Raw genomic sequence first — 16,615 nt, forward strand, 5'->3', positions numbered from 1 at the left:
AATTTCCTTGTCATCTCTCTTTGCTGACTAGCGAATTTTTTCCAGTATCTGCTTCAGCTGAGACTTTAGCATTTTGGGGCTTTGTGTGGTGTATGTATGTGTGTGTGTGGGGAGGCGGGGCGGGCATGGGGGTGTTGTTCCTATTGCTCGCACAAGTCCAACACTGGATTTCTAATTCTGCTTGGCCTTTAAAGTCCAAACCTCTGCATTACAAAGATTAGCAAATACCCTCTGAATACTACTAGTCCAGCATGATCTGACACCCTGAATTTTAGCATTTCCTTTTCCTTTGACCCCTGAAATCTTCTCCTACTTTTTGGATTCTTAGATATATAAGTTAAAGGACATGTGTTACATTTTATCCAGCATTTCTAGGTGTTTTGAACTGGAAAAGTTTCAGGTTCCTCACATTGTCATATCATAGGAAATGGAATTCTCTAGAGATTATTATTTCTATCTCTTTCCTAAATTTTCTATGACATGTTATTGGATGTTAAATATGTTAAATAAATTATCTCATAGCAGAGAATTTACGTTATAGTAAAAAATTGAGACGATAAAAATTTACACACATTTTTATATGCAACAAAAGTCAATTTTAGTAACTCAGAATAGATAGTGTCAGCATTTTGGGAAAAAATTATCATTCTTGGAGAGTATCAGGTTAGTGAAATTTGAAGCATTCTCAAAGTATTTTGCCTTCAGACTCTAATGTCACACTTCATTGAAGAACATGGAACACTCTTACAAAAGAAGAAAAGCGTCATCTTTATACTGAGCACAGAACATTGAAGAGATGGCATCGAGGGTAATAGTACCATCATCATCAACAAAAAATATCATAACAAAGAAGAAGAGAAAGAAGAGGAAAAAGGATGGGTCACGGGCTCCTATTTTGGGCCAAGCATCCTTCTAAGTATCAAAGCCAAAAAATGGTGTTAGGGTGACAAAGGCAAGAGCCAGTCCTATAAATGAAGCATTTCTTGTGTACTGAGTTTCAAAGCAGCTCCTAAAATATATCTTCACAATCTGGCTTTGTATTGACTTGAAGTTAATTTCCAGAATATCAAATATTTAGGAACATTCCAGAGCCTAAGAGAATTTGTGTTGGATTTCCTAGTATTTTGGATTATCCATATCATCTTAAAGCAGATAATTGTGACTCTAGTTTATATTCATATTTTCCTTTATCACATGCAAAAATACTAATAAAAAAGGGCAGTCTTCCCTCCTCAAAGTACTCAAAAATACGTAGGCTTTGAAAATTGGAATATTTATGAGTGCAATAAGAAAGGAATTTCTAATTTTCTTTAGAGTATAAAACAAATCTCTCAAATATCAAAATATTTCTGTGTGAGAAATTGCCATGTTATTTAATCAAAGTTGTGCAATTAAATGATAATAGTAGAGCTGCCATTACTGAGCACATCCTGAGTGCCAGTCAGTGTGCTAAGGGCTTTTCTTATAGTATTTTATTGAATGTTCATGAAAACCACAGGAATTGGGTATTATTAACCCTGTCTTTCAATGATGATGGCGAGATCTTTTTGATATATACTATGGGCATTTTCTAGGCACTTACTTTATAGGTATATTTTTACTAATTCTTCACAACCTCTTGTGCTAGAATATTATAATTTTGCCCGTTTTACAGATAAACAAACTAGGAACAGAGAATTTAATTTATTTACACAAGGTCAAAAAGTGATAGAGGCAAAATTCTTAGCCTTGTACTCACCCATTATAAATAAACAATAAATGTAATAAATATAAATAGCATACTAAATTTGAAAAAGCCAACAGATTATATTAAATAATTTACATAATTAATATTAGCTCATGAAAATTGCCTCCAAAGAAGTTAGCCTTTCATTAGTTAGTATATCGTTATTTGATAATAGAGTGCTAGAATTGCTACTCTCTCTCTGCTGGCCCGCATGTCATGTGCTCCTTCAACACTGCAATTCATTATCCACACCCATTTCTTTGGTTTCCCTATATTTCCCATTTATCTAAATGGTAAACCCAAGTCAAACCCTAAGGCTTTATATAATTTGGATTCTGTGATCTTTCACGCTGATGATAATTCCTTCACTTCCTTGATATCCCTCCCTCTTGGTTTTTCTTCCACCTCTTTCTTGGTTTTCTTCACTGCTTTATTTTCCTGATCCTACCCCCGATATGTAGATGATCCTAGAGTTCCAGCCTTGGGTTTCTTTGCTTAGTGCACTGTACAGTTTCTTCATGCAGTTTCTTCTCCTTCCACAGCACGACTCAAAAATCTTTCCCAAATTCTGATATCTCTTTGCTGCTGTCCTGACATTAATAGTAACTCGTTGGACTGAAAATTTTATCTTGGATATTCCACAAGTAACTCAGACTTGAAAAGTCTCGGCTCTGAACTCATCAAAACCACCCACCGCCCTTTCTCCTGCTCCTTTCATCCCGCTCCTTAAAGACCTGATGTTCTTCCTGTGTCCCTCTCTATGGGTAGAGGCAAAAGCATTTATCTAGTTGCTCAGCCAGAAATCAAAGAGTCATTCTAGTCATCTTCCTCTCTGTGCAATACTCATATCCGATAGATCAGCCAGTTCTGTCATATCTCCCTGTGAAATATCTTTTATTCATTTCCTCTACATTAGCTTTATCGACATATTCCAGATGAGAATTTAGAATTTCTCCAACGACTTCTTCATAAGACAATCCCGCTTCCAATTTTCCCTCGACCAGGCTATTCTTATCTTCACCAGAGAGATAATAACATAACACCAATTGATCAAGTGATTTTCTTGCTCGAAATCCTTCAGTGGCCCTCCATTTGTTCATTCAACAGGCAAGTTGAGCCCCTTCTAAGTAAGATTCAACAGGAGTGAAAGTCTCATGGAGTTTGCATTCTAGTAAAAGGAGAAAAAACTGTAAACAAACACACAAGATATCAGATGATGATGATGTGTTATGCAGAAAAAATGAATTAGGTAAGGGGGATAGAGAGCTAAGAGGGAGGAGTGTTAGTTAACTGGTGGTCAGAGAAGGCCTCTCAGTTTTATTCACTAGAGAAACTAAGATATGAACCATAGGGGTTCTTCTGGGCTGACCCTGCTCCAAGACTATCATCAGTGGATGGTAGGAATCTGTATATTGAGCATACACACAATTCCATCTAGATTTATTTCTACATCTATCTATATACACTGAAAACCATAAGTTCACAATCATTGATTAAATTTCAATCCAAATCCACAAGATTCATTCAAGATATGCTTCTTTCCATTTGTATCCTCCTTCTCTGACTATGAGAACCTGGCTCCTACTATCTTCACTATGTGTATTTATTTGCTCAATCAACCTATCTTGAAGTCAGTCATGCCGGGCAAGTATGCTGCGTGGCTGTCCCCACTGCGCAGGCACCAGCTTTCAGTGGGCTTACTTCCGGCCCCTCTCTAACACCTGCTTGCTTGGACTCCTATTCCGTCCAGGCAGAATCATTCAGGAAGGTTGGGTAAGCAATAGAGACTAGTAGACACTTTGCACAATCTTCTAAGATTGTATTGAAAGGAAGACAACAAACGGTTTTTAGCATCCTTACAACATTCTACCAGCCTCTCTCCAACCTCCCAAACTTCCCAACTTTACAAGTATAAGCAGAGAAATCTTGTATGCATGTGGTTTTAGACATGTAAAATTTTCCACCCTGTTGACCATTGTTTACTTTTTCTGTCCCATCAGTGTAGCATTATAACTTACAGCAATTTGGATTGGCATTTTAATGTCAAAACAAATAACAGGGTGTTTTTCACTGATGTATTTCTGAGTTAAACTTTTAAAGCCTTGAAAATGCATGTGTTCCTTTTGTCAGCAAGAATAATAAAATACTGAGTGGACTTCAAATCAAGTATGAAGTTTTTATGTACTAAGTCTTGAAACAGAAATCTCAAACATGCCAGTTAGGTAACATAATTATAATGACCCTGTAAAGGGGAAAGTTTCCCAGCTTACTGATAGTGAGATGCAATTGAGACTGACAGGATTGCAATTCACTGCGGGTGTTAGGACACATTCTCGGATTGCAGAACCCAGTAACAAGGACCCAAGTGTAAATATTACACTTTTTTATTCCAAATTCATAGATATAATAAATCTAAAGCTCTAAGCCAAAACAAACAAGAATTTTCCTCTCTATTCTATATAATCTTTCTACTAACCTGGCAAATTTTAATTAAGATTAACTCTCTATCCATTTTATATCTATTCATTTCTGACCCTGAAAATTCCAGCTGGAATTTAGATCTCCAAATCACCCTGCTATTAATCTGTTAAGTAGGTTAATTCCTGAGCTTTAGAGTAATCACTGAAAGCATCACAGGCACTAATACACCAGTATTTTTATTGATATTGTATTTGTACATAAAGAGAAAAAAATGCAGAAAATAAATAACATGTTTGCCTCCATTTCAAAGGGAGATAGAGCACCAGAAATTTCAGTATCAGAGACCAAACACCTTTAACCTATTGCTAACCAAGGGAATGGTCAACATTCTACCAGTTACTCTGCTTTGCAGGCTAATTTTCTTGTTAATCTTTGCCTTCCAAATTTTAAAAACTATTTGAGAAAGTGACAGCAGGATTTGTTAGTTATAATCTGAATTAATCTATTGCTGCAAGCGAACTACCTCAAAATTTAGTGGCTCAACAGAGTATTAATATATTATCTCTTCCTTTTCTGTGGGCCAGTAATTTAGGAGCAACATGGCTGGGAAGTTCTGGCTTGAAGTTTCTTATAAGGTCACAGTTAATGTGTTTCTTGGGGCCTCAATCATCTGAAGGCTTGACTAGGATTGGAGGCGCCACTCCAAGATGGCTTACTGACATGGCTAGCAAGTTGCTGCTGGCTGTTAGTGATAGCCTTAATTCCTCTCCACATGGGTGCCTTTCCACCAGACTACTTGAGGTTCCTTATGACACAGGGACTGGCTTCCCCATAGCAAGAGATCCAAGAGAGCAAGGTAAAGCCTCTAATGCCTTTTATTACTAAGCTTTGGAAGTCACATGCACACTGTCACTTCTGCAGTGTTCTATTTGCCCCACAGGTCAGCACTGATTCAGTGTGGGAGGGGACTACGTGAGAGTATGAATAATAGGAAGCAAAGATTCATGGCTATCTTGGAGGTTGGACATCAGAGTTCATCTTCTGCGACACAAATATTCATGTCTCTTCCACATGAAATTACGCTTATCTCCTCCCAAAGGCCCTCCAAAGTTTCATCCCATTAGAGCATTTGCCTAAAATCCAGTAACTCATCATCTAAGCCAAGTTCATACCAAAATGAAGCTCCTGGGGAAGTCCAAGAGCAAAGGAAGCCATTCGGGTACAGCTACTCAAATATAGCTTCTCATCTAAAGACCTGTGAACAAGCTTTATGCCACCCACACACCCAACATACAATGCTAGGATAGGCATAAAGTACCACTTTTGACTCTCTGGTTCAAAAGGGGAAAAATAAAAGGCACACAGAAGTAACTGGTCCATAGCAGTTCTAAAATAAGTCGGGTACATGTTGGAAATACCTTTATTAGGATTCAGTTCTACTATTTTTTAGAAATGATTCTCCATTGCTCAAGGCTTTGCCCTCTGGGTTCTCAGTTCTACCACTCTGATGCATACTTCTCTTTTTTATAAAAGGTAGCCTGTGTTTACAGCTGTGTATTTTTCTGCCTGTGAAAGTTTAGGGTCTAAAGACCTATTTCATTTTCTATCATCTCTGTCCCTTTCAGTCCAAGCTGGTGGTGATAACACTAGTACAGTTCTCTTAAAAAGTTGTGGGCTTCCTATGAATGTTAGTCAGATTTACTCTATCAAACAAAAGCCACATCCACAATCTCATAAAGATAAACCCTTGACATTGGGCTTCTGCTGACACGCTAAGGAAAAACTGCCCTTAAGCTTATTAAAACCCCTATTGTTTGACTCAGAGGATCTGTAAGACACCAATAGGTTGCCTAGGGTTCTTTTGTCTGACTGAATGGTTCTTTGAGACACAGCTAATAAATTTTGGAATCCATGTCCTAACATGGATTTGACAGCCATGCTTCATTGTCATCTTTAGATTATGTTTTACTGGTAGTTGATCTTTGCCTGGAAGGGAGGTCTTAGCTTTTGCATTCTTTCCATCTGGAGAGACGGGAATTGAGGAAACATTTTATTTTCAAATCCTGGCTTCTTCATATTTAGCAATTTTTCTTTAGCTTTTCTCTCTTCTTTTCTCTCTACTAGAAACAGAAAGAAGATGCCAGCCAGCACCTTCAATACTCTGCCTGGAAATCTCTTTAGCTAGATTATATAATTTATTAAGTACGACATTTTTCTTTCTATATTATCACAGAAAACAGTGTTGCTAAACTTCCCATTGCAACGTAGCAAGGATATAGTTTTCTCCCATTTCCGATAATATTTTTCCTTACTTTCCTTTAAGTTGTTACTGACAACCTCCTCAAGAGCCATCAGATTCTGCTAACAGTTCTTTTAAAGCCCATCCATCTTACATGGACATCCCAGTGCATAACTCACTGAAACATTTTTAGATTTTTGTTACAATTCTCTCCCAGTACCAAATTCTTTATTACTTACTTATTAATACATAATAAATCACCCCAAAATTTAATAGCTTAAAACCATGGTTTATTAACTCTCATGGGCCTCTCCACATGATTTTTCAGGGCATTATGGCTGACTCTTCAGAGTTAGCAATCTCCGAGACCAAGCAGAATACTGGCCTTGGAAGTCACACACTGCCACCACTTCCTCTGTTTCCTATAGACCACGAAGGTCACCCCTAATTCAGTGTGGAAGGGGACTACAAAAGGATGTGAACACCCAGAGGCAAGGATTAATGGGGTCCCTCTTGGAAATGTTAAAGATAATGCAAGGAGAGGAAAAAGACTCTAGATTTTCAATGGATATAGTAGTTTGTCCTACAATTATCTTCTCCTAGACTATATGCCATGTAGAAAAATGAAAAGACTTGACAATTTCAAACTCCAAAATTCATCAGGGCCAAACAAGACATTGTTATGAGTGACTGATGAAGTCTTGTTTTATGAACTTAATTATACCCAGTCCTTAGTGATCTGTGTTATGCAGCTGTCTTGCTTCAGAGAAGGTCTTGTTCTCACAAACGCATCTACTCATTTTGGAACATTTCAAAGCTAGTGTCGATATTTAGAGACTTTCAAGTATTTAAAAAGCAGAACTAAATGATCGCCTTGTTAAGGACAGTCACTAAAGTCACAGCTGGCTGTTTTCCCTCTGCTAAGTTTAGACATTAAACTCCATTCAATTTTATCTTGATTAAACAGATTGAAAATCATATGTATGCATACAACTAGTCTAAATAGACCACTCATCTAAGATCACCAATTTTCTGAAGGGACCAAGTCAATGCAAATGAAAAAAAAAGTGACTTAGAAAAAAAAATATATATATATATGTAAGCCATATGTTTGACATTGAAATAGAGCCTTATATTTATTTTTTAAGTCAAGAAATTAACTATAATCCTATTTTTATGTAGTACTATGTTGATGGAAAATGATATACACCTCTGTAATTAACCCTTATAGGGGATTCAAATGGTAATTATTAAGCTTTAAATATTGTAACCCATTAATAAATGGAGAAAGAAGGTTTCTATTGTCCTAAACTACTATTACTAGTCAAACAGAAAATGGAGTTTTAAAGATCATTTAATGATTAATTTTTTTTTAAAGTGTGTATTAAAAGTTCACTTTTTTCTAATTAATGGCACATCTTGGTCCTAGCCCATTCTATAGCAACTGTTTTTTGCTATAGATATAATATTAGATTGAAATGAATCTGTGAATAACTTCAGATTTTTAAACAGAAATATTAGTACAGTTTAAATTTACTCTGGTAGGTGAATTCGGTGTGGGTAACAATATGAAAAATGGATGCTTTGGGGGACCTTCTGGAGACACTTAATGGGGTCAAGAAATATTATTTTCTATGCATAAGGAGAATTATTTCTGTTGAAAAGGCATAATGGTAATTGATTGGTAGTGCTATTTTAAAGTTATTTTGCAATAAAATTTTTAATGTCTCATTTCAAAATTGGTATATGTATGCTCTGTTCCCTAATACAACCACTAGTATATACTCTCCTTTTTTATCTGGTTATTCATACTCTTTTAATTTTAATTTCATTTCTTATCATTTATGCTTCCTGTACCATATTAGGCCCTTACGTAAGATGGGTATTCACAGCAGGATGGCTGACTCTTATGCCTAAATTTATCTCTTTATAATGTTTCTTTGTATTTTATAAATTGAGAAATTATTTGTAATGCAAATATCTCTTTGGGTTGAGTTAGACATTAATCCATAAAAGCAGTCCACCTTAACTGATGGCAGGAAGTTTACCTTCTTGACGTCTGATAATAGGCCTCTTGGGAATGAGAAAATAGAAGTAAATACTGAAGGTATAAAAGGAAGGCAGTTGGCTAGCTGGAAAAGGTCTCAAGTTTTCTTTCCTGATCTTTGAGGACAGGGTCAGGTGAGGCAACGGAGCAGCGAACCTTCGACAGCAGAGGGACAGAGAGATGTGACAGTGAGAAAGAAGATGTCAAAGGAGAAAATATGAGACGGTAGACTCCAGAGACAAACATTCACCCGGGTTCAACTTTCTTCCCCTCAGATAATATCACTTTCTCAAAAGACTTCATTCTTCTACATTGACTACAACATCAGCAAAAAGCAACAAAACACAGTAGTCAAATACGATGTTTGTGGTCAGGGAAAATACCCAGAGGGATCTGAGTGAAGCATGCTGCTCACAGAATTTAACGCTCTCATTTCTTCTCTCTCACAGGTTTTCTGAACCAGATGAATAACTCAAGTCACTCTGTCCTTCAGCCTTCATTCCAAGGATGCATGCAGCTCATTCAAGTGGATGATCAACTTGTAAATTTATACGAAGTGGCACAAAGGAGGCCAGGAAGTTTTGCAAATGTCAGCATTGACATGTGTGCCATCATAGACAGGTAAATAGTCTTTTCATCCTACCTCAAATTGCCCAAATTTTCTAAATTCGTGTTTTTGTTGTGGGTGAAACACACACACACACAAACACACACACAAACCACCCCTTATAAGAGGCAAGGTGGGAGGAGCCATTCTCCATGCCCGTGGTAGCCAGCCCTGGTGGGCTAGTGGTTAAGATCCACGTTCTCACGGCTGCAACCCTCATTCATTTCCAGTCAGAGAACCATACCACCCCTCTGTTGGTTGACATACTGTGGTGCGTGCATGTTTCTGTGATGCTGAAAGCTATGCCACCCGTATTTCAACCACCAGTGGGGTCACCTCTGGTGGACAGGTTTTAGTTGAGCAGACAAGGAAGAATCTGGCCTTTCAATTCTGAAAAAGTTGGCCATGAAAAGCCTATGACTAGCAGGGGAGCATCGTCTGATGTAGCGCCGGAGTGGCCCAGAGGTGAGAGGATGCTGCAGAAGACCCAGCAAGTTTCCTCTCTGCTGTCCACGGGGGCGCTACCAGTCAAAATCACCTACACAGCACTAACAGCAACGATAGCATATTTGTGATGTCAGCAGTGACGTTGCGAGCAGGACGTGGATGCATATGATAGAACAATCTGTGATGTCCCCTTAGTCCCTCAGTGAATGTGAGCATTATGCAAGTAGTTTTGTAAGTTAACAGCTGAGTTATAAAGGAACTCAGTTGACTTTCAGTTTTGCTTCCTAGGCCCACAAGCAGAAATGCCCCTTCTCTCCTTATCTTGGTCACGACTCAGCCTCAGTGTTTTGTTCCCTCTAAACCCCTTCCTGAAAGAAAAGAAACATTAAAAATGTTGTCAGGTAGTATGGAGATTTACTGAAGCTGAATATTTAATGTGATAGAGTCTGCTTACAAAATACACATACTGAAATATTGCAAAATCTAATCTTTATTAGTTTTTGCAAATCCGGACAGGAGCTTTTTATAAAAACTTAGTTGACTTCTCACACAGTGGAAAGATACAACTTTTATATGAAATGTTACGACAGAATTACATATACTATCTTAATATGCTTCTAAAAAGTACCTTTTATTCTAACATGAAAAAATTTCATTTTGAAATGTTTTGTTCATAAACAAATTACATCTAACAAGGAGTTGAATTTAATCTGTTGAACTTTGGTGATTTTCTAAACTATTTTTGACTCTTTTATGAGAAGGCTGTCTAATTCTGAAGAATAATTTCATTAATTTTATATTTTGGAAGATAAAATTTCTGTAAGTTCCAATCTGCCCCCAACATAATATAGGGCTTAAGTTTCTAATAATCTCATTTAAGAGGTGGCCCTTGGGGAAGTCATTCTAAGACATATAATGAATCTTAAAAATATATAAAATTGTCTGGAATATAGTAACTTTACTTCCATAAAATCTTAATAAAATAATATTCGTGTGAATAGCAAATTATAGTTAATGCTGGCTATAGAATGTAACTTTTTTAAGCCTTACTCTGTTTAAAATAAGACTTGATGACACAGCGTATTGCTTATTTCTACGACATATATGCAAATACTTGTCTTGATAGTCTAAACTGTTTATATTTAAACAGAACATTGAACAATTTTAATAGAAATATACTCCTAATTTTTGAACCATCAGTAATGTAATAGCTATTATTTCTGCCTAAAGCAAGTGTTAGCAATAATCAGAAAAACTAAGAGAGGGACGCTTTAAAGTCATGTGTTTTGATATTGGATGTTTATGTATAAATTTCAATGATTGTTCTCCGTACAGGAAGATTTTCTATCTTGGTAATAGTTATACAGTATATTGAGATACCTTAGTACCTCATCCATTTTCCATGTCAGTAGCTTCAATGATACAATGATTTCTGTCGATGATACCCAAGTTAGCTCATTCAGCTTTTGTAAACAGGCTGGATTTTATGACAATATTGCTGTTTCACTTCATACAACATGTTTCCTGTGAATTATGTTTAAAGTGTTTGCTACCCAAGAAGTACAGGTGAGGTGTTGAGATTTTAATGTTTTACTCTCGTGGAGAGAGTAGGAGTTAAACTGATCCCAAAGGAATGAATGAGATTTTGGAAAATGAAGAGAGTGGAAGATGGCGCTCCTGGTGAGGAGAACAACACAGAGAAGATAGAGTTTTAATTTTTGGCAGAGACAGCAGTATACAAAATATATTTTTGCCAAAATGGGTCAGTCCCATTGTTCATGTTGCCAAGTGTCCTGTAGCTGACAGAACAAGGAATGTGCTTACTTATCCTCTAGGATGGTAACCCGGAAGACTAGCCATGGGGAGGTAGTCACCTCTGATATGTCTCCACAAACTTCCTAAATCCATTATGGGATCCATTTTCTGCTTGTCCTATGTTTTTGAGGACAAAGACTTCTGTACATTAACTACCAAGGCATGAAATAGCAGATTCCTTTATTTACCTAAAATGTTCCCAGTTCAAAATCTCAGTCTGTGAAGTGTTGTATTTCTGTATGTGTGATACAAGACTGTTTTCACCTTATTCAGACCATTGAGGAACACACTGATGGTTTCACCCTAATCTGTCCTTCCATCTGAGAGTACCAGTGGTTCTAGCCTGTCCTCACATAGTCATGACCCACCAGATATCCCTAGCCCATCTCTGGTTTAATTTTTTCCCCTCACTAATAAAGCTTTGCAACTGCCTGATCACTATCATTTTATTTTGAAACTACATAAAACCTCCAAAAGTAAGCCGACACTGGCTCTTTCTTACTTTTCTCCTTTCCAATTTCAGCCTGATTGGTTTGAGAGCTATTTTTGAAAAAACAACAAAAAAAAGATAAATGAGAACATAGGGTAAAAAAAATAGAAAAGCTCCCACAGGCGTGATTTTGATAAAATGTTTGGAGATAAGAGGAGCAGCTGCAATGATTTGATGAGTAGAACTTAGGGAAATAGTTTGGGGAAGATGATTCGAAAGGAGTTTTGCTGTGTGTCACACTAGAATACCCTATGATTTGAACCTATTTTTCTTTCTTTTTGTGTGGACTTACATGTGGCTTGTTTTTTTTTTTCTGGACACAGCCGTGACTCAAGGAAAGAGCGAGCATGCCAAGCTACAGAATTATTCATTCAATAGTATTTTCTGAGCGCATTTATAGTGCCAGGCTCTTTTCTAGGCACTTAGGATAAATCACTGAACAACCAGGCAAAGATTCTTGCACTTCTGAAGCTCACTTTCTGGGGGATGGGGAGGAAGGACAGATGTAATAAATGAGTAAATATTATAGTAAGTTAGAAGGAGTAAGTGCTATGAATAAAAAGAAAAAAGTGGAGCAAATTAAGCAAGACTGGCATTCCAGGAGATTGAGGTGTTGGGTGCAGTTCAAATAGATTGGTCAGAGTTATCCTCATTGAAAAGATAATATTAGTTCAAGACCTGAAAGAGATAATAAAATTTGGCTAATTTTAGGAAAGAACGTTATAGGCAGAGAGAATAGGCAATGCAACGAGGCTGCCTGGCATGATCTAGGATCAGCAAGAGGCCAGGGAGGCAAGTTTGGAAAGACAGGAGCAGAGTCACGGGAGAGGAGGCCAGTTCTGGAGACCTGCAGGTTATTGTAAGGTTTTGGCTTTTGTTCTGAGGGAACTCGGGAGCCGTTGCTGGTTTCTGAGTACAGCAATGACATGATCTAGCTTCCATTTTCAAGGGATACCTCTGGCTGTGGGAGGAGGAAATGTGGAAACAGGGAGACTATTATAGTAATCCAGGTGAGGGGTGCTGGTGGCCTAAGATGGGGTACTAGCACGAGAGGTAGTGAGATGTGGTCAGTTCTGAGTGTATATAGCGGGTAGAGTCAATAGGAATTTTTGATGGATCAGATATGGGGTGTGGGAAGAAGAGAGGAAATAAAGATAAACCCAAATGATTTGGAAAAAGCAATTGGAAGGAAAGAGTCACCATCTCCTCAGATGAGAAGCCTCGTGGTAGAGAAGATTGGTCAGGGGGCTGAGGAAAAAATTCAGGCGTTCAGTGTTGGGCATGAGTTGGAAGGTCTATTGGACACCAAAGTGGAAATGTCAAGAAAGCAGTTGGGTATATGGCTGTAACAAGCAGATATCTGCAGATTACACAAAAAGATGTTGTGTCTGACAAGATCGCCATGTTTTCCTATTGAAGTCCTCTGGTTTCTTTAGCTGTATTTCATAAACAGCCATAGAACAGGAAGGGGAGAAGGTAAACAGGGGACAGGATGCCCCTTCCAACATCAGAAGCCTGTAGCTTTACCCTTCGAGAGATTCCCTGCTCCTAGGGAGGGAGACCTTCATCAAACCCTCAGTTCCTAGAATATTCTCTGAAAACAGTAAAATATCCAGCAGATAAAACTTCATTGTTTCTCCTCGCATGATTACCATCTTTTATGCACTTCTAGCACCCTTACTTTGTTGGTGCCTTGTGGCAAACACCTGCAGGCACCCAACTCAACTCCTACTCTCAACCCGCTTCTCTCTAACCTCTTTCTAGGTGTGAAAATCTGAGAGCCAAAAACCTGCAAAAACACTCCTAAAACTAAAGCTATGTTGATTCACTTCCTCCCCAAAAGGAGAACCACAGCAGAACAAAGGGGCTCATCAAAGGGAGCTGGGAGCCAGGGGAAAGGCTGGTGGAGGGAGGAGGGCGGGAGTCAGGGAGAGGTATTGAGGGGGCTTAAGTGAGTCCTACGAGGGTCCTGGCAGGTATTGGTCAGAATTTGTAAACTAGGAGAGTTGCTCTAACAGACAAGTAGAACTTGTGAATCCTTGCGGAGTTACTGTTCGATTCACTTGTCTGTGATTTTCACCCAGGACTTATGGGATGAAGAAGCTGGTGTTAAAATATTTTGGGCTTAAGTTAGGTAGTGTTCATGACTGGTTTGGCAAAATTTATCTGTTTTGTGAGTAATAGTAAAGTCGATTTTGCTTGTTGTGATTTCTACATCAGTCCTAAGGCCTCCTAGCTTAGCTGCCGGAGAGATGTTTATCTTTCTCTCAGCCAGGAGTGGCCATGTGGCACAGACCTGGCTAATGAGAGGTAAGCAGAAGTCAGCTGTGGTGTTCACGCGCAAGCTTTTGTCTTCCTATTACAGATGTCGCCCTTTCCCCTCTCCTGTCCTTGTTCACCCGCAGACGTCATGCCTGGAGCTGTATGGTCAAGAAAACTAGAGCTCAGGGGAACCAGAGTCAGCAAGCCCCTTCGTTCCTCTTTCTGTGAAAAAAGGCAATCCTTGTTTATTTAAGTCACTATGAGTCAAGCGTTATTTTTCTTGGAGCCAAAAGCATCTGTCCTTTCCCCATCCTCCACTTCTGAAGTCAAACAACACCATCTTTTTACCAGAACCCAGAGGAACAAATTCCCAAGTATGGAAACGGCTTTGAAGGAAAAGATGATACATTTATTTTAGGATCTATTAAGTTTCATGCCAGCGATGTTTCCTAGAGATGGGAACGTGGGGACTAAATGGCTGTTTAGAGGCCAAAGCAAATTTGTACTGTTAGAGTCAGCATCTGCTAGAAAAACTGGTAAGAGCAGTTCATTAGAATTAGAATCTTCTTTACTTTTCCTGTCACTTCCCTTGTAAATATCCTAAGGAACAAAACCAGTAAACATTCTGGATAGCACAGAGAGCGGAAAGGGAAGAGCAAATGCCCCAGCTTAACCACAGCCTACAAAATTACCCCTTGAGAGACTGTGAATAGACGGGATCCTATTTCTGAGTTACTAATTAAGTGTCCATTATATTTTTGGATCGAAGTGCATAATCACAGACCCAGTTGTTATTTTTTAATTCCATGCTTTCTTTTCAAGAACATCTACTCAGTTTGTTTGATTTTTTTTCCTTGAAAGAAAAGAATAAGTACACAATTTTTTATAAGAACATTTGAATGAGGGGTGGATAGATAGTTTTGAGATGTGTTGAAACAAAGCTGACTCTGTTGGAGAGGTGAACGAAAAATCAATAGATTAAAATTATCAGTTCCAAAAGACTGATGAGTTTCTATAAAAGCAGGTTTAAAATGTACAGTCCTAATTTAGCTGAGGAATACATGTAACATTCTTTATTTTCTAAAGTTGATTTTCATTTTCTCATAAGCTCCCATTTCCAATCAATAGCAGGAAAAATAAATATTTGAACACATTCATTTGGATACCCTGAGTTTATATATTCAGTCAATAGGACATTCAAACTTAGTCGAAGGTCAAACTCCCCTTTGGGCCATTGGCCCATTTCAAGTGTCCTCCTTGACCCCTCTTGCACGGCCCTTGAGTCAGGACCTGCCACCTTGTGTAATATCATGATGTCATCAGAAGAGTGGGGTCTGCTCCACGTGCTCTATGCAAGTTCTGTCTGGGCCCCCCTAGGGGTCCCCCGCCTGCCTCGTCTTCAGTAGTCAGCCTCTGCCCCATCGGCCCACTGCTCTGGCAACCATTCCTGCTGGCCTTGGGGTGGGCCTTGGGGACTGTGGTTCAGGTTTCGGGATCTGTGTAGGGTGGTAACTTATCCCACTTTGTCCAGGACTGTCTTGCTTTTAGCACTGAGAACCATCTATCTGGAGAAACCTCCATTCTGGATAAACCAGGATGGTTGGGCACTCTAGATCTGGGTACTCTCTGCCCTCCTTCTCCCAATTCCTTTTTTCTAGGCATTTCCATCTAGGCATTTTTATAGACCCCATAGGGACATACGGTGATTTCTAAATCTCTTGCCAAGTGCATATAAGCTAAACTTAATTATGGTCTGTGCGGGGCTGTGGGGAGCAGGGATAGCTATCTGAGGCCCCCTTTCTGCCTCAGCAGGTCGTGCCTCCGTATCTACTCTATAGCAGCCACCTCGATAGCAGCCGACATGAGCCCCTCTATAAGTCAGATCCTCAAAGGCAGAAAGCAGGACACAAGCCACCACTGCCAGAGGATTCCTAAGTCTCTATTGAGATGCATTCAGTCAACAGATACTTAATAAAGATCACACGGAGTGGTGAACACTCCCTCTTGGGACTTTAATGCTGAGGTGGTGGAGGGAGGGTCATTGATCAGAGCTGACAATGTCTTAACTCTTCGAGTGCCTCTCTTTTGCTCTCGAAGACCAGCTCTTTCAAACCAAAAGTCCCTTGGTTTTACACTATCTTGCCAAAATTGAATCTACATGTCCACTAACTTTTTGTTCTTGTTCGGAGCCCAGAGGTGACCTCTCCCAGCCTCTACTCCCTATGGCAATGTCATTGATCCACTGAGTGGACAGCCACAGCACAAGAAAAATTTGATGAAAATAAACAAAACCAACACCTTGACTTGAAATATCTGAAAATTATTTCCCCTGTAGGAAAGGGAAGGCCTGTCTCACAAACATGGATGTTTCTCTGGTGAGTCTACTTATGGCAGATTATCTTTCTCTTTCACCTGGATTTTGCTGACTGCAAACTGCCAGCCTCTGGGTCTGGCACCTTTCATACAATTCCAGGCTGACCACCCCCTTTTGTTCTTTCTTTAGAACTGTTCATGCCATCAGTTAGGCTGGTGTCAATCTGTGCTAGAACGTCCTTTGCATG

General features: G+C 38.9%; 1 protein-coding gene across 1 annotated transcript in view; it reads left to right on the top strand.

The window, feature by feature from the left end:
- Positions 1-16,615, top strand: part of CNTNAP2 (contactin associated protein 2) — a 1,871,002-nt gene that overhangs the window by 1,071,059 nt on the left and 783,328 nt on the right. Inside the window, exon 10 of the mRNA XM_046668987.1 lies at positions 8,883-9,054. Within this exon, the coding sequence (XP_046524943.1) occupies positions 8,883-9,054 (172 nt within the window). The remainder of the gene's footprint in view (positions 1-8,882; positions 9,055-16,615) is intronic.

This window comes from Equus quagga, chromosome 8 (genome assembly GCF_021613505.1).
Source record: "Equus quagga isolate Etosha38 chromosome 8, UCLA_HA_Equagga_1.0, whole genome shotgun sequence".
NCBI classification, from domain to species: Eukaryota; Metazoa; Chordata; class Mammalia; order Perissodactyla; family Equidae; genus Equus; species Equus quagga.